General features: G+C 44.0%; 1 protein-coding gene across 1 annotated transcript; it reads left to right on the top strand.

Moving 5' to 3' along the window:
- The first annotated feature begins 438 nt into the window (after nt 1–438).
- LOC138889702 (uncharacterized) lies at nt 439–4,224 on the top strand. Its single transcript, XM_070173038.1, has 4 exons — nt 439–614; nt 769–829; nt 1,182–1,579; nt 3,648–4,224. The coding sequence occupies exons 1-4, from the start codon at nt 439–441 to the stop codon at nt 4,222–4,224; spliced, it is 1,212 nt and encodes a 403-aa protein (XP_070029139.1).
- Nucleotides 4,225–19,148: the final 14,924 nt, after the last annotated feature.

Genomic DNA, 19,148 nt, shown 5'->3' with positions numbered 1-19,148 from the left:
CCGGGATGGATCAAGCGGTTGGATACCTCGTTCCCGTATCTCGTCCAGTCTTGGCCTAACCTGGCCAAAACGCGATGGGTGGCCAAGAACCATGGTAAAATCCTTCTTACCTCTTTTACTATGTTTTTGCATACTTTTTCCATATCCTTTATCCTGACAAATTTCGACCAATGTGTTTGCGTACGCCTTGGCAATGGATTGCAGATGAGACCGCCTCCTAATGGTGAGGAGGAGGCTCCGAAGCCTAACAAAGGAAAGAAGAGGAATAAATGATCGGCCGCTGAGTCCCCGGTGACGAAGAAAGCTAAGCCCAATAGATCTCGAGTCGAAGCCGAGGTCTCGATCTTATCTTCTGGAGTGGGCTCCGACGACGAGGACGATGATGGAGATGATGCCTCTTTGGTACAAAGGAGAAAGTCGGGCACGGAAGCCCCCCAAATGTCTGTGCCAAAGGGTGCTGAGTTAGGGTTAGCTGAATCGGCTCGAGCCCGTGCCTCTGAGGGCCTCAAAGAGGGCGTGGACATGGCCCCTGAGCCTCCGTCTAGTTGTGGTGCAGCCCTCGTCGAGAAGACTGTCGCTGAAGGTTGCTTTTCGGGGGCAGGATTTGCCCTTTGGTGACATCGAAGTATTGGGTGGCTTCAGTTTGGGCCCTCAATTCTCGTCTGGGGAGTTGAGGGATGCCTAGGACCCGAATGTTGCCAACGTGGAGGGCCCTCTCAAGGGAGGAGGTGCGTTTGCCAACTTCTTTGATGACATTGACGATACCAGTGAGGGCATCGATCTCGATGCTCCTAGCGCCATTGAGGCAGCGGAGAAGTTCCATCTACAGGTGATGGCTTGTTCATGCAAACCTTTTTTAGTCTCAAGCATTTTTCTTCATTTTTTTGACTCCTATGTTTTGCCGTAGTCCAAGGAGATGTATGATCATGCCCTCTCTAGGCTCCAAGAGGAGCTTTCGTGCCGTGGAAAGGAGCTCAAGAAACTCGCCTCGGGCCTGTAAGATTCGGAGGCCTCCTCTGCCCGAAAGGAGAAGGAGCTAAGCGAACTTCGGGCGAGCTTGGAGGGAGTGCTCATAGAAAGGGCTGGCCTTGCTGAGCAGGTAGCCTGTTATTCGTAAATCCTATCATTGTTCCCATAATTCAATGTTGGCTGACTTATCCTTTCTTTTGCAGATCTGTTAGAAGAATGGGGAGATCCTCGAGCTGAGGAGGAAAAACGAGGTAGTGACCTCGGAATTGACATCGACCCAGGGTCTTCTAAAAAATGCTCAAAAAGAGATTTCCAAGCTGTCTACGGCCAAATCTGAGGTCGAAGCAAAAGTCGCCACTTATCTGAAGGACGCCTCTACCGCAAATCAAATAGCCCGAAGTATATCGGAGAAGGCCGAGCAAAAACTAATTCGAGATGTCACTCATGCTAGTGTAAAGGTGAGGAGGCAAGGCTTAGAGGAAGCCAGTGCCAAAGGTGCTGAACTCTTAACTGAGATCGAGAAAGCCCAAGAATTGGAGGAAAACTGGGAGCTCTTAGTCACCTTGGATGAAGGTCCCGGAGATGGTTTGGAGGGTAGTGGCAAAGAAGAGTAGGCCTGCATCGCCTTTTCTTTTCTTCTTTTTTTGCGCATGTACTCCCGGGGAACAAGTCTTGTAAAGACGCCCCATGTAAATATATTTTTTGGCAATGCAAGAGAATCTTTCTGCTTCAAGTTTTTCCATTCGTTATATTTCATCGTTCTTGCGGAGTTAGCCTTCGAATTTCGATGTTGGCTCTTTGGATCTCGTGCTTGGAGTGACCGGAGCTCCCGAAATCGGGTTCTATCTTGAAATTAGGTCGATAGCTCCTTAGGGGCCGATGCTTATGATAGTAGGAAAACCTTCGTGGTCTCGATACCTCCCGAACTTCGTGCGATAGAAACATTCATGTGACCTGATAGTGGGACCATCGGGGTGCTCCTGCCAGTACATTCCCTAAAAAAGGTGATGTTGTCATGGCCAGAATTAATTGATCTTCTGGGTAGGCGAGCAGTCGTTGCCTGCCTTTATATATTCACTCGCTTACTTCTCAAATGGAGATTCTGCTATTCTGAGTAACTATTTCTTCCATAGAACTTTGTTCTTTGTGCTAGTTCTCTCGCAGTTTCGACTTAAAGCCTTTGCCTAAACCTCCATCCTCCTCTTCCTGTTTTATCGTAGCCATGGATTCTACATCGACATCCGCCCATCAAGGAGAGGGGAGTTCTACCTCTGTTCCATGTCCGGTCGGTGGTACACCACCGGCACCCGGTGAGCGAGCCTCGAGGAGAGACTTTACGTTGGAGAGACCTCCCAACGTTCAAGGGCATCAGGAGCATATATCGAGGTTAATCTCTTCAATAAGGGAGGAACACCTCGAGATGATTAGAAAAGATTGCGGATGGGAAGAAGGAGTGGTACTACATGTACCTTCCTAGGAGGAGAATATCATGACCCATGTCGAGGGGTTTTTGAGCATGTATACGCATCCTTTTACGCCAGGTCCCCCTGATAGGGTCGTGATTGAGTTCTATAGGAGATATCAGGTTACCCTGGCGCAGGCTCACCCATCCCTCTGGAAAATAGTGCTGATGATAAGGTACTCTACGACATCAATCCACTCGGTCCCCTGCCATTAACGACGAAGAGGACGAGGACCGAGGGTGGATGAGCCAGTTCGTTCGAGCACGGACAATCTATATTATCCCTGGAGAGTCCTTGCCATTTCCTGAGAAATGGAATTTCACACGTAAGTAGCGTACCTGTATTTTTATCACTTTGTCCATAGCGGAGGCGTACTCCATAAGGGCATCTTTCTATTTTATTCTTTATAGCAATTCCTTAGTTGCCGAATGAGGTCCCTAATCTGGCTGAATGGTCCCGCAAGCTGGGAGTTTGTTCGACCTATGATAAGCACAGGTGGCAAGACTTGTCCAAGGGGAGATGGGAGGCAAAGCATCACGGTAGGCGTTTAGTGGCTTATTTCCTCAAAAAGGTACCTTTCTTTTTAGCATACTAACTCTGTCACCGCAGGTGTTGGACATTTTTCCGAGATGAGACCGTGCCCCCTGGAGGAGGAGAAAAGACTGCCGAAACCTCGGGGTTGAGGGTTGATAATAAATGGAAAGAGTCTCCGAGGTGTGTGGATGCCCACGGTGGGGCGAGTCCTTTTCTGAGGTCCAAAAGAGGCGATTCGGCCGACCTTCCGGCTTCAGAGGCCTCTATTTCCGAAAGATCATTTCCCACTCCTGTCGAAGGTACTTCGAGGAACAAGGGTCATGTGGCGCCTTCCTCTTTTTTTGCCAAAGGCGCTTTGGGGGATACTAGGCCATCAGACATTGGCTCAGCCTTTGGTGAGGCTCATAGGCTTGGCTTTATGGTAAGCTTTGGTAGCCGGTATATGCTTATCTTGGTTTCGCGCCCTTCCTTTCTTATTGAATTTTCCTTTGCAAGCCTTTGACAAGCTTAAGTCCGAGCTGCTTCACCATGATGCTAGGCTGCGGAAAGCTTTGGATAGGGAGAGATCCATTAGGCTCCTTTGTGAGAGAAAGGAAAGTGAGCTGGTATACCTGTGGTGTGAGGCGGATCGAAGTCATAACTGCGAAAACCGTCTTGAAAGACAAGTAACCTGTATTTCAGGTTGATGTATGCTCCTCTTTCATTTTCGGAGATTAATGTTTCGATATTTCAGTTAAAGAGCAAAACAAAGGAGCTAGAACGTCTTTGGGGCGAAGTTGGCCGGGCCGAGCATGAGCTTAACGAGTTGAAGGCTCGAGTAGATGCCCAAGTTGCGGCCAAGGAGAATGCTTTGGCTAAGGCTTCTACCCTCGAGGTGCAAATTCGGAACGCTTATGCAAATGATTCTGTCCAAACGAATATGATTACAAGGCTCGAGTCTGAGATTTTGAAGGCAAAGTCCAAGGTGGTGAATGCCCGGGTTGAGGCCGTAATGAGCCGCACTAAGGCCGACCAGAAAGTGGCAGCCTATTTGAAGGGCACTGCCTATGCTAGAGCTGAGCTGAGGGAAGCTCTTGATCGTGAGAACAATAGTAAAAAGTACGTGAAGTGTAAATCTCGAAGGGAAACCCTCGAGGAAATTCATGCCAGGGGCTTCGACCTCTCGAAAGAGATCAAGCAAGCGAAAGCGGAAGAACATGATGTTAAATTCCTTCTGTCCGATGCCGAGGATAGCGAGGATGAGGCCGACGAGCCATAGTCCCCAAGGGGGACGTATATTTTCTTTTCTGATTCTGTACATAATACTTTCGAAGTATGTTGTAAATGGAGCTTGTATTTTTTTGCATATATGTATAAAGAGAAAACCTCGCGGTTTTGTTTCTCTTGCATTTATTTTTGCCTTGGTTTTGGCCAGATAAACTGGTCTTTGAGTTTTAGAGGAATCCTTAGATTCGTGGTACGGTCCTAGGGCTCATTAGGCTGGCCCGTAGGCTCTTACGCACTTGGTCGATGCGACCTTCAATTTTAGTGCTGGCGACAGTGGCTCTTATGCGTTTGTTCTTAGGCATATTCAGTTAACTGTTTTGGGTTAAGTCTCCGAATCGGGTTCGACTCGAGCTCATTCAACCCTCAAGTTTTTGAATTGCAAGCTGGCCCTTAGGCTCTTACGCGTTGGGTCGGTGCGACCTTTTGTGTGGGCTAGCAACAATGGCTGTTACGCCTTAGGTCGATGCGACCTTTTATGTGGGCTAGCGACAATGACTCTTATGCCTTAGGTTGATGCGACCTTTTATGTGGGATGGCGATAGTGGCTCTTACGCCTTAGGTCGATGCGACCTTTTATGTAAGCTTTATTTTTCCCTCGATAAGGATTTTTCGAAATAGTGTTTTCCTGACTCTTCGACGGCTTAATAAAAAACCTCGATTGCAAGTCGTTATATGGGGATGATCGAGTACCGCATGAGGTTTTGGCTCGGAGGCTGAGTATCTCAAAGCTAGTGTTTAGGAGATGACATAGTGGAAACTCTTTTGCCTATATCGAGGGTAGCTTGTTTAATTAGTTCTTTCCGAAGTATATTCGAAGTAATTGAAGGCCTGTGATTTATAGCGATGGTCGGGCATCCCTGAGTCGCGTTAGTTTGGCTGGTACTACCTTAAGTCATTTGTGTTTGTCTAGAGCCTTTAAGTCCCGAGTGAAGTAGTTTCGACATCTATATCGAGGGTATGCCTTTTTAGGGGTCTTACAAGTTCGATATATAGCCGAAACTTTGAGATCGGGTTTATGCCTTTAGTAAAGTCTTACAAGTTTTTCATGCCTTTGTGGTCTTACAGTTTTGGATACTTGGTACAAGTATTGTTCATGCCTTACTTGAGGTCTTACAGATGTTGTTCTTCCTTATGTAGGTCTTACGAGACCGAGGCTGCTCACATGTGGCCGTACTGCCTCGGGTTTTGATAAGTCGGTGGAGATGGCGATTGACGACAGTCCCCGAGTCATCGAGGGTTTCTTGGCTCGGGAGCCATTACTTGTAAACTTGGTGTTGCTTCATTGAGGGCTTATGATTTTGGAGTTTCCGACCCGGAGGTCGTGTAGCCGTGAGTTTTCGACGCCAGTCCCTGAGTGTTCGGGATGTTTTGGCTCTGAAGTTGTTTTGTGATCTCGTTGCTGCCTCATCGAGGGCTTACGAGTTAGGAGCTCCGACCCGGGGGTCGCGTTGTTTCAAGTTGTTGACGCCAGTCCCCGAGTGTTCAGGGTGACTTTCGGCTTAGGAGCCATTTTTTGCAAAAATATTGAGCTTCCTTGAAATGCAAAATACTCTTGGGAAGTATTCTTTAATTACTTGGTACAAGTATACATGTTTTTGCTGTTAAGGGCCCAGTTGTTTTATACAGACACGGTTTATTCGACCGTTTGGTCCGATACATTATTTTCCCGTTGAGCCCCGTTTGGCGTATCTTGGCTACTCCGAGTAGGTGACCTTTCGAGGGGATGCCCCCCGGTATTTGAGGTTGATTGAAAAAGAAGCCTTGAATACTTGTTGGATCTTCCTTAGGTAGCATATGGGTATTGCCTTGTTAAAAACCTCACCGGTAAAACCCTTTTTTGGGATAAAAAACCCAGTCGAAGGAAAAGAGTGCAATGCATGCTTTTGAAATCTAAGGCCTTCGAGTTGGAGAGCACTTTGGCCTTTTCGATCGGATACCTGCACTCAGGTCAGTGTAGAATGTGATTGAAAGAGAAAGGAGACGGTCTTACCTCAGTGTAGAATGTGTCGGAGATGTTTCGAGCCCTGATACGTTTTAGTTTCTTGTGATGAGGATGCGGTATGGTCCCATGCTTTGTTTAGTCGAGGATATCCGAGAGTATCTGAGAGTGTGTCTTGCGGTCATCGTGTTGAATCCGTTGAAGGTTCGAGGGGCGGGCATAATTTGGTCAAGCAGTTCAAGCTGCTCTGTTGTCCTCGGCCAGATAATATTGGCCGAGCTACTTGGATCCACAAGCACAAGTTTAATTTGAAATGTATTCGCAAGAAAAAAAGTTACCAGTGCATCGTTAGGGGGCTGAGATAGAGCATCAAGTTTGCTTTTCCTTGGTGAGGGAAGTTTCCGCTCTTCTGACCGTGGGTTCTTGCATGGTATTGACACCTTAAAAGATCGTATAGGTGACATGTTTCAGCTCATTTGCTTCATTCTTTTTGGTCTCCTCTCTTTCCCGGAACTGATTTTTGGCTCGATCGCTGAGGAATTCCCGAAGATGACCTTTACTGAGTAGTCGGGGCTACCTCTTCCCGGAGTTGTCGGTAGTCTTCGGTCTTGTGACTGCGTGTGTTGTGGAATTCACACACTAAGTTATGGTTCCTTTGTGAAGGATCCGATTGTACAGGCCTGGGCCACCTGGCATCTCTGATTTTACTGATGGCGATCATGATGTCTGATACATCGACATTGAAGTTGTATTCCGACAAGCGATGTGCCTCCGTCGTCCCTGTGTACCTATCGAATCCGACTTTGCTGATAAGTCCCCAAGGATTCTGGCTTTGGTCTATTCTTCGATCGTTGCGGGGTATGTTGCGCCTCGGGGTGTTTCTTCTATCCTCGGTGTATGGTTGGTATCTTTCTTTGTTCTGTTTCGACTCCTTTGTCGGAAGCCTGCTTGGGTACACCGAGCTCGAGGGGGCTCCTAATTGGTCATCCTCGACCCTGATCTTCGACTGGTATCGATTGTGGACGTCCGACCAGGTCACGACAAGGTATTCAACTAGGTTTTATTTCAGCTGCTTTGAAGACACCGAGATTTGTTCATTCAGACCTTCTGTGAAGGCCTGCACTGCCCAGTCGTCGGAGACTGGTGGTAGTTCCATTCGTTCCATTTGAAAGCGAGATACGAAGTCTTGTAACATCTCATTCTCCCTCTGTTTGATCTTGAAGACGTCGGATTTCCTTGTTGCTACCTTGATGGCACCAACATACGCCTTTATGAAAGAATCTACCAGCATGATAAACAAATCTATAGAGTTAGGAGCTAGGTTGTAATACCACATCATGTCCCCTTTGGAAAGCGTTTCTTCGAACTTCTTTAGTAAGACAAACTCGATCTCGTCATCTTTTAGGTCGTTTTCCTTCACTGCACAAGTATAGGCAGTAACCTGCTCATTGGGGTCTGAGGTTCCGTTGTATTTTGGAAGGTCTGGAATTCTGAACTTCTTTAGAATGGGCTTTGGAGCCACTTCCTCTGGGAACTGCCTTTGTATGAACTGCTTCGAATCCACACCTTTCATGATCGGGGGTGCGCCCGGAATTTGATCGACCTTGGAGTTGTAGGTCTCGGCCATTTTTTCGTTGGCTTCAATTTTCTTCTCGCCCGATTCGATCCTCCTCGTGAGGTCCTCGAGCATCGTTACGATGGTAGGGCCGACTACCGACCCGTTGTTGCTTGATCTCTTCGGTACCTGTTTGGTTGGAGGAGCCGTACCCGGTGCTACCGTGCTGGGAGTTTTCTGGTGACTTTGCAGCTGAGCAATCGCTAGCTGTTGTGCTTGCAACATTTCAAGAATAACATGAAGGCTAACCTCTCGTTCTTCCCTAGCCGGGGTTTCCTGGGCATCTTGTTGGTCTCCTTGGTGCACGCTCCTATTAGTGTGGGAGCTTACATCGATGTGTTGAGCATCGCGTGAGACCGCATCCACGGGAATCGGTTCTGGTACGTTCTCAGGGTTTCTTGGCGGTACACCATCACCTGGAACATCTACACCATTCTCTCCGTGGTTCTCAAGGTTGTTGTTCACCGAGTCAGACATTTTGACCTAAAATCAAAGATCTTGGGCAAGAAAGAGTGTTAAAGATAACTTGCGTTATGTAGCTAAACCAGCAAGAAAATAATCACTATTATTTTTAGCCCCACGGCGGGTGCCAAACTATTTACCGTGAAAATGGTAATAACAATTAAATTTGATTTAGTGGTTCTAAAAATACGTGACATATTTTTATGCTAGTTGTTAGGCAGCTGATGCTATGTGAAAGACTTAGAAACGAGATGTTAATCAAACTGAATCGCTGTCAATCGGGCCCTTGAGCTTGCCTATTCGAGGGCCTCGGGGTCGAATCTGAAGCTCGGCTGGGAGCTATCGAAGGCAGTCGATGGTGACTAACAGTTATAAATAAATCAAAGGCGGCTCTTTATGGCCAATAATAAGCAATAAATGATGAATAATAAATAGAACACAATAAATATGAGCAATAAATAAGATAACGAAACCAATAGAATGTGTTAGAGAGCAGAAAGAATGTTCTAGTATATTTAGTATAGAGCAACAGATGTTTACAAAATGACAAGGATCCCCTTTATATAAGAGGGGGAATCCCAACATAGTATAAATGCATTAATTACAAAGATATGGGGCTGGTACAGCCATTAAATGCCCTGATTCGCCTTTTGGGCTAGTCCACTAGACTTGACCTTCCATATGCACGTGCCTTGGGAACTCCACCTTGATTCGCCAAGACCGGTAATTCATAATGTCTCAGGACCAGTCATTAGTTATACTGTCTCGAAGTCGAACTGTATCGAAGTCGATCTATCTTGAAGTCGATCACTGAAAGCCTTCGAGATGCCTTGATGCTCGTGAAATCGAGCCGTCAATTTCCACCGTATACAACTGCTGCCATACGCCCCCTTCAAACCATCAACTTTATCTGCATCTGTGATCTCGTAGGTGCGGAAAAAATCATCGCACCTGCGATCACTGCCTAGCTTTCTTCCAGGCCGTTTCTGCGCTCATTTTGTCGCTTCTGCGGTCATGCACCTGCGACCAATTCCATCGCAGGTGCGATCGCACAAGAATTGAAATTCCAACATTTCCTCAAGTCCAAACTTCGATCTAACCATCCGAATTCCACCCGAGGTCCTCGGTACCTCAACCAAACATACCAACAAGTCCTAAAACATGATACAAACTCGCTCGAAGTGTCAAATCACATCAAACAACGCTAAAACCACGAATCACGCATCGATTCAAGCCTAATGAACTTATGCATTTTTAACTTCTGTATTCGATAAACCTATCAAATCAAGTCCGATTGATCTCATATTTTGCACACAATTCATAAATGACACAACGAACTTATATAAACTTCTAGAACCAAAATCTGAGTCCGGTAACCACAAGGTCAACTTTCGGTCAAACTTCTCAATTTCCAAAACTTCTAATTTTCCAACTTTCGCCATTTCAAGCCAAAATCAACTACGGACTTCCAAATCACTATCCGGACATACTCCTAAGTCCTAAATCACCCTACGGAGCTATTTGAACTATCAAAACTCCATTCCGGAGTCATTTACACATAAGTAAATATTCGGTCAACCTTTTCAACTTAAGCTTCCAACCTTGAGACTAAGTGTCTCAACTCATTCCGAAACATCCCCGAAACCAAATCAACAACCCCGTTAAGTCACAGATCGACAATTGAGCATAAAATAAGTTGTAAGTGGGGAAGGGGGCTACACCACTCAAAGCGACCGGCCGAGTCATTACATCCTCCCCCTTTTAAATAAGTGTTCATCCTCGAATGGGTCTAGAAACATACCTGAAGTCTCAAATAGGTGTGGATATCTACTCAGCATATCCCGCTCGGTCTCCTAAGTGGCCTCCTCAACTGGCTGAACTCTCCACTGCACCTTGACTGAAGCTATGTTCTTTGACCTCAATTTTCGAACCTGCTTCTCCAAAACGGCCACCAGATCCATATCATAAGTCAAATCACCATCCAACTGAACCGCGCTGAAGTCTAAACATGAGACGGATTGTCGACATACTTTCGAAGCATCGAAACATGAAACATTGGATGAACACTCGACAATCTAAGCGGCAATGCAAGCTTGTAAGCCACCTCTCTAATACTCTCCAGCACCTCAAAAGGCCCAATATACTAAGGGCTCAACCCACCCTTCTTCTCGAACCTCATAACACCCTTCATGGGTAAAACTCTGAGCAGTACCTTCTCTCCCACCATGTAAGCAACATCACGAACCTTTCTATCGGCGTAGCTCTTCTTCCTAGACTGTGCCATGCAAAGACGATCCTGAATCAACTTAACCTTGTCCAAAGCATCCTGAACCAAGTCAGTACCCAATAGCCTAGCCTCACCCGGCTCAAACCATCCCACTGGAGACCGACATCATCTCCCATACAAAGCCTCATATAGAGCCATCTGAATGCTCGATTGGTAGCTGTTGTTGTAGCCAAACTCTATGAGCGACAGAAATTGATTTAAAGAACCCCCAAAATCTATGACACAAGCGCGTAACATATCCTCTAATATCCGAATATGCACTCATAATGTTTATCCATATGAGGGTGAACTGTTGTACTCAAATCAACTTGTGTGCCCAACTCTCATTGCATTACTCTACAAAACTGCAATGTAAATTGTGTTCCCTGATCTAAAATGATAGACACTGGCACACCGTGAAGGCGAACAATCTCGCGGATGTAGACCTCAGTCAACCGCTCAGAAGAATAAGCAGTCCTAACTGGAATGAAATGCATGGACTTGGTCAACCAATCCACAATCACCGAAATAGCATCAAACTTCCTCGATGTCCGTGGGAGCCCAACTACAAAATCTATGGTGATACGCTCCCATTTCCACTCTGGAATATCAAACCTTTGAAGCAATCTGCCCGGTATCTAATGGTCATACTTCACCTACTGACAATTTAGGCACCAAGCTACAAACCCCACTATATCCTTCTTCATCATCCTCCACCAATTGTGCTGCCTCAAGTCTTGGTACATCTTCACGGCACCCAGATGAATGGAATACCGTGAACTGTGGGCCTCCTTAAGAATTAGCTCACATAGCCCATCTATATTAGGCACACAAATCCGACCCGAAATTCTCAACACCCCATTATCTCTAATAGTAACATCTTTGGAATCATCGTGCTGAACTGTATCCTTAAGGACAAACAAATAAGGATTATCATACTGACACTCTCTCTGATGTGATCATATAGGGAACATCGAGAAATTACACAGCTAGAATCCAACCGGGCTTTGAAACATCTAGTCTCACGAATTGATTGATCAAGGATTGAACATCTGATTCAAGTGGTCTCTCACCAACAAGAATAAAAGCAAGACTACCCATACTCACCGCCTTCCTATTCAAAGCATCAGCCACCATATTTACCTTCACAAGATGATATAAAATGGTGATATCATAGTCCTTTAGCAGCTCCAACCATCTCCGCTGCCTCAAGTTTAGATCTTTTTGCTTGAACAAGTGCTGGATACTCCATTGATTTGTAAATACCTCACAAGACACACCATAGAGATAATGCCTCCAAATCTTCAATGCATGAGCAATGGCTGCCAACCCCAAATCATGGACATGGTAGTTCTTCTCATGTGGCTCCAACTGATGCAAAGCATAAGCAATCACTCTACCCCCTGCACCAAGACACACCCAATACCAATTCGATAGGCATCACAATACATTGTATAAGAGCCTGACACTGAAGGCAAAACTAGAACTGGAGTTGTGGTTAAGGAAGTCTTGGGCTTTTGAATACTCTCCTCACACTCATCTGACCACCTGAAGGGAGCACCCTTCTACGTCAATTTGGTCAAAGGCGCTGTAATAGATGAGAAACCCTCCATAAAGTGACAATAATATCCGGCCAAACCGAAAAAGCTCTAAATATCAGTAGTTGAAGACGCTCTAGGCTAACTCTGAATTGCCTCTATCTTCTTTGGATCCATCTTAATCCCCTCACTATATACCACGTGGCCCAAGAACGCTACTGAACTAAGCCAAAACTCACACTTGGAGAACTTGACATAAAGCTTCTCCTCTCTCAACCTCTATAGTACAATCGTCAAATATTGTGCATACTCCTCCTGGATACTTGAGTACACCACCATATGTTCAATGAATACTATGACAAACAAATCAAGATATGGCTAAAATACACTATTCATTAGATGCATGAAAGTTGTTGGGTGTTGGTCAGCCCAAAAGACATCACAAGGAACTCATAGTGACCATAACAGGTTCTGAATGTCTTCTTTAGAATATCCGAGTCCCGAATCTTCAATTGGTGATACCCAGACCTCAAATCAATCTTAGAGAACACCCTCACTCCCTGAAGCTGGTCAAATAGATTATCAATACGTGGCAAAGGATATTTGTTCAACTACCTATTGTCGATGCACATCCGTATAGTACCATCCTTCTTCTTCACAAACAGAACCAGTGCACCCCAAGGCTGTCACTAGGCCTAATAAATTCCTTATTAAGAAGCTCATAAAGCTGCTCTTACAATTCCTTCAACTAACTGGTGGCATACGATACAGAGGAATAGAAATGGGCTGAGTGCCCGACACTAAGTCAATACCAAAATCAATATTCTTGTCAGGTGGCATGCCTGTCAGGTTTGCAGGAAACATTTCTGGGAAGTCTCACACTACTAGAACAAAATCAATAGTAGAAGTATCAGCACCAACATCCCTCACAAAGGTCAAATATGATAGACACACCTTTCACACCATCCGTTGGGCCTTTAAATAAAAAATCACCCTATTGGGAACATAATCTAGAGAACCTATCCACTCGATTCTTGGCAACCCTGGCATTGCTAACTCACGGTCTTAGCGTGATAATCCAGAATAGCATGACATGGAGACAACCAATCCATACCCAAAATCACGCCAAAATCAATGATACTAAGCAATAAGAGATCAACTCTAGCCTCGAATCCCCAAATAGTCACTACATACGACTGATACACACGGTCCACAACAATAGTATCGCCCACCGATGTAGATACATGAATAGGTGAAACTAAGGACTTACGAGGCATATCCAAATAATTAGAAAAATAGGATAATACATAGGAATAAGTAAAAACATGGTCAAATAATGTGGATGCATCTTTGTGGCACACAAAAACAATACATGCGATTACAACACCTTAAGCAATGACCTCTATCCTAGTAGGAATAACATAAAATCGTGCCTTATTGCCACCTGACCGGCCACCCTCCCTAGAGCGACCTCTAGCTGTTTGAGCCCCACCCCGAGCTGGTTGGGCGGGTGGTGAAACATTTGGTGTGAATTTCATAGCCTGACCCCTCTGCTGAACTGGACCTCCTAAGCAACAGGACACTATCTCTATACATGTCCAAACTCCATGCACTCATATCAACTCCCCAGTGTTATAGCAGGGATTGAATCGGACCCCGAGTACCAGAATAACTTCTAGAAGGACCTGACACAGATGAACCTTGAATCGATGGTGCACGGGATGAGCTTTGAGCTGGGACGAGCAATGTGTCAACCATGGCCGATGCACCACGATGAACTGGACGATCCATCTGAGTGGTCCTATAAGGACGACCCCTATTGTGGTAGGACTGCCACCAGAAGGAACACCGCTAAAACCACCCGAACCACGAGGCCTTTTGGCCTCCCTCTCCTCACGCTCTTGACTACGGACCAACTCTAGCCGCCAAGCAATATCAACCACCTAGTCAAACCTAGAACCTTCTACATTCTCCAGAGTCATAACAAAATGCAACTAATAGTTGAGGCCATCTATGAACCTCCTAATCCTCTCCCTCTTAGTGGTAACCAACCAAACTACGTGATGAGGAAAATATGAAAACCTCATCTCATATTGGGTCACATACATTCCCTCCTAACATAGCTTCTCGAACTGCCTACGCAGCTCTTCCCTGTTGGTATGTGGCACGAACTTCTCCAATAAGATAACGGAGAACTCATGCTATAAAAGTGGTGCTGCACCGACTGGACTGCTCCTCTCATAGGCCTCCCACAATCTGAAGGAAGCCCTCGATAGTTGAAAAGTAGTAAATGAGACCCAGTAGTCTCCAAAATACCCGTCGTGCAAAGAATTTGCTGGCACCTATCTAAGAAATCCTAAGCATCCTCTGACTCAGCCCCACTGAAGGATGGAGGCTTGAGCCTCCCAAACATCTCTAGTCTCTTTTGCTACTCATCACTCATAATAGGACCCACCTAGTCCTAAGCAACTGCAACCAGCTGGGCTGGTAGTACCCTGGTGTCTGAAGTCCCTATACCGCCTACTCTGGAGTGCGAGCGGCGGGAGTCTAAATATCTCCCTCGACCTTAGAAGTGGTTGGTGCGGTCTGAACAGAGAATGCTTGAGCAAGGCTAGTGCAAGAAGTCAATATCTGAGCCAAAGCCTCCTGAAGACCTGGAATCACAACGAGCACAGCTGGTGCCTGAGCTAGCCCTACTAGCTCAACCATATCTAGAACCTACTCCTGATTTGGAGCAACAGGTGGGTCTATAGGTGCTTCTCTAGCTGCTGTACGAGCTGCACCTCGGCCTCTACCGTGGCCTTAGCTGGTGGTAGTGGTGGTCGTCTGCCTGATCCAGTAGCACGTGTCCTCACCATCTATGAGAGAATAAAATAATAGAAGTTTAGTTCTCGAAATCAACAAATTCACACGATAAGAATACAAGAATTTGAAGTTTTCCTAAGGGTTCAACAGCCTCTCAAAGATAAGTGCAGACGTCTCCGTACCGATTTGCAAGACTCTACTAAACATGCTTATAACTCGTGAGACCTATGCAACCTAGGCTCTAATACAAACTTGTCACAACCCAAAACACAACATGTCGTGATGGTGCCTATCACGATACTAGGCAAGCCGACAACTCACACATGCTAACATTTTTAAATTCAAAATTTACTAAAACAAGTTTAAGTAAGTGAAAATCTCATAAAAACTGGATGAAAATGCCACAACTCAATACAGAATTTCCCAAAAGATTCGGGTGTCACGAAGTACATGAGCATCTATATAATAACACGGTCTGACAAATAAAGCACTGTCTAGAAATTATAATAGTATAAACAAACCTAAGAGATAAAGGAGGAGAGTCAAGGACTGCAGACGCCAAAGTAGCTACCTCAAGGATCTCTGAACTAAATACTAGCTCTAAAGTCAGCAACCACTGTACCCAGAAATACCTGGATCTGCACACAAAGTGCAGGGTGTAGCGTAAGTACAACCAACTCAATAAGTAATAAGTCAAACCTTAGGGCTGAAAGTAGTGATGAGCTTTACAGGTACAATACAATTACAGAAATATAGGACAGAAATATAGACATGCTTTCAAGTTTAACAGTTAAAGCTCAAACATGTAAGATTTGTCAAGTGTAACTTAAATGAAGAATGATATATCTCGATATATACATGTTAGTTATGTATGCCAAATGTAATACAGAGCAGTGATGAAATCATATGCATATTCTCAGAGTATCAATCGCTCAGTCATCCTATTTACTATCCTCACAGTCACTCATTCTCCACAATCACTCACTCCTCCCAATCTCTCCGCACTCAGTTTTGGCACTCGCACTCAGTAGGTACCTACGCTCATTGCTTAGAAGTTAGACTTCGAAGGGGCGGATCCTGCCCAAGCACTATAATAAGCCAATCATTGCATGAATCAATAAAGCCTGCTGCGACATGCAACCCGATCCTATAAATTTCCTTACAATCAGGCCATCGGCCTCACTCAGTCACTAATCTCTTCAGTCTCTCAGGCTCACAATGTCAAGTAAATCAACCAAAACAATGATGATATGAAGTATCACTAAATGGAAACAGAGACTAAGATATGATATGTAGATGATAGATGTGGCTGAGTACATGATTGCAAATTAAGTAAGTAATTTAATAGCAATACGACCTCTGTGGGTCCCAACAGTACCAGCATATATCCTAAGCATGATTTCTAACATAAATTGTAGCTTAATTTCTCTAACACATAGAGCATATATAGATAACAACAAGATTATTCAACTATATAGTTCTACGGAATCGACCTAGTCACAATTCCTACGGTGCATGCTCGCACGCCCAACACCTAGGATGTGAGTCACCTCAACATCGACCACATAACACATAATTCAGGGATTCATACCCTCAGAACCAAGTTTAGAAATGTTACTTACCTCAAACCGTGTAAATCTCTACTCCAACAAGTTGTTGCCTCGTGAATCGGCCTTAGAATGCCTTGAATCTAATCACAAACAATTCGATACAATAAACTTAAGCTATAGGAATCAATTCCATATGAAAATGCTAAGTTATTAATCAAAAATCAAAAAGTCAACTCAAAAGTCAACCCCCGGGCCCACCTCTCGAAATACGATAAAAGTTACAAAATTCAAACACCATTCAACTACGAGTCCATCCATAATAAATTTACCAAATTCTGATACCAAATTATCACTGGAATCCCCAAATTTAACTCTCCAATCCCTAGCCCAAAACTCCCAAAATTCCACCTCAAAAACACACAAATTAGATGGGAAAACTAATGGGTAAACAATAGTATTGCGCAAAGATGATCATGAGTGACTTACCTCAAGAAACCCTTCGAAATCCCTCTCAAAAATTGCCTTACTCTGAGCTTGAAATGTCCAAAATGATTGAAAACCTCTGAACCCTCAAATTAATATTTTGTCCAGAGGTCTTCGCTTCTGCGGACCATTTACCCGCACATGTGTTCTTGCAGGGGCAACAAAACTTTGCTTCAATGATGCCCCCGACCATGCTCACCTGCGGCAAATTCCCCGCATCTGTAGGTGCGCTTCTGCGATGCAACATCCGCTTCTGCAGAGACTGCTGCCACATGCCCCCTTCGTACCTGTGACCTTATCCCGCATCTGCAAACTCGCAGGTGCGAACAAATCGCACCTGTGATTACGCCCAGCTTTCTTCCAAGCCACTTCTGCACTTATTCTGTCACTTCTGCGGTCACGCAACTGGGACCAATTCTATTGCAGGTGCGATTGCACATGAACTGAAACTCCAGCCTTTCCTCAAGTCCAAACTTCGACGTGTTAACTATCTGAATTCCATCCGAGGTTCTCAAGACCTCAACCAAATATACCAACAAGTCCTAAAACATGATACGAACTCACTCGAAGCATCAAATCATATCAAACAACGCTAAAACAATGAATCACACATCGATTCAAGCCTAATAAACTTATGTATTTTTAATTTTTACATTCGATAAACCTATCAAATCAAGTCCGATTGATCTCAAATTTTGCACACAAGTCATAAATGACACAACAAACCTATACCAACCTCTAGAACCAAAATTTTCACCCAGTAAACACAATGTTAACCCTCGGTTAAACTTCTCAATTTCCAAAACTTCTAATTTTTCAACTTTCGCCATTTCAAGCCAATATCGACTACGGACTTCCAAATCACTATCCAGACACACTCCTAAGCCCAAAATCACCCTACAAAGATATTAGAACTATCAAAACTCCATTTCGGAGTCGTTTACACATAAGTCAACATCCGGTCAACCTTTTCAACTTAAGCTTCCAACTTTGAGACTACGTGTCTCGACTCAATACGAAACATCCCTGGAACCAAACCAAATACCTTGAAACGTCACATAATGATAATTGAGCATAAAACAAGAAGTAAATGGGGGAAGGGAATTACAACACACAAAACAACAGGCTAGGTCGTTACACGAACCTAGGGTTTTTGATAACATTACTCAAGGTATTTCCCATTACTTTCCATCATTAAAGTTAAATTCTTTTCAATGTTTTACAATTATTGGGCATACGATTGGAAGAGATTAAGGGAAAAAGTGGCTATAAACCCTAAATGGTGAAATTGGAATTTGAAAGTAGTGATTGATGGGATGTTGAATGCTAAGCAAATAATTTTTACCTACCTAATTTTAGAATTCAAGCAGTTGAATGTGAACATTTGTTGGAAGAGAATCTAAATAGTAACTTGAGGTAAGTTAAAGTTACTTCCCTAAATCAAGAGATTGATGAAAAGAAAATGAATGAAAAGAAAATATTGTGATAAGAAACTATTGGATTGTTCTTGTGTGTAAATGTTGGGATTGTAGTTTAAAAACTATTGAATGCTTCATGCTATGAACATGTTAGTAGCTTCATGATACAAATTTATGTATAAGAAATGTATTATTTTACATAATAACTCAATTAGTGTCACGAACCAAAATCAACAACTGATCGTAATGGCGCCTATCACACTTTCTAGGCAAGCCAAAAATAACAATAACGAATTATAATAATAGAAATGATGAAAATAATACAAGTCTAAAGCCATAAACATAATATAATAGCGTCGATACATAATACATATCCTGAACTAGTAAATATAGAATCATGAGCTCTAAAATTGAAATACAAGTCTGAAATACCAAATAACAATATTGTCAGAATGAAATATAGCATTACAAAATGAAAAGAGACGTGAAGGCTGCAATCGAGATGCAACTCTACCTCATAGCTCCAAAGATAAATCAACAACAAGCCTCAGCTACAGGTGGCTCGATGCAACACCTGGATCTTCACAATTAAGTGCAGAGTATAGTACGAGTACAACCGATGCCATGTACTCAGCACATATCATAATTAACCTTGGTGAGGTAATATAAGCAAGAATTATAAATGATACTGGCTAATCACTTGTACAGTTTATAAATCCAACAAGTACCTAACATTAATATGACCAAGCAATGAATAACAAAAAAAAACATCTTGGTTCACACAATTACTTACGTACTCTGCTCAGTCAAACTGTTACACCCTGTAATTTCGTACATAAA

The sequence above is a fragment of the Nicotiana sylvestris genome, chromosome 4, assembly GCF_000393655.2.
Source record: "Nicotiana sylvestris chromosome 4, ASM39365v2, whole genome shotgun sequence".
NCBI classification, from domain to species: domain Eukaryota; kingdom Viridiplantae; phylum Streptophyta; class Magnoliopsida; order Solanales; family Solanaceae; genus Nicotiana; species Nicotiana sylvestris.
The sequence above is the reverse complement of the archived record's forward strand: the minus strand, read 5'-3'. Positions and strand labels throughout refer to the sequence as shown.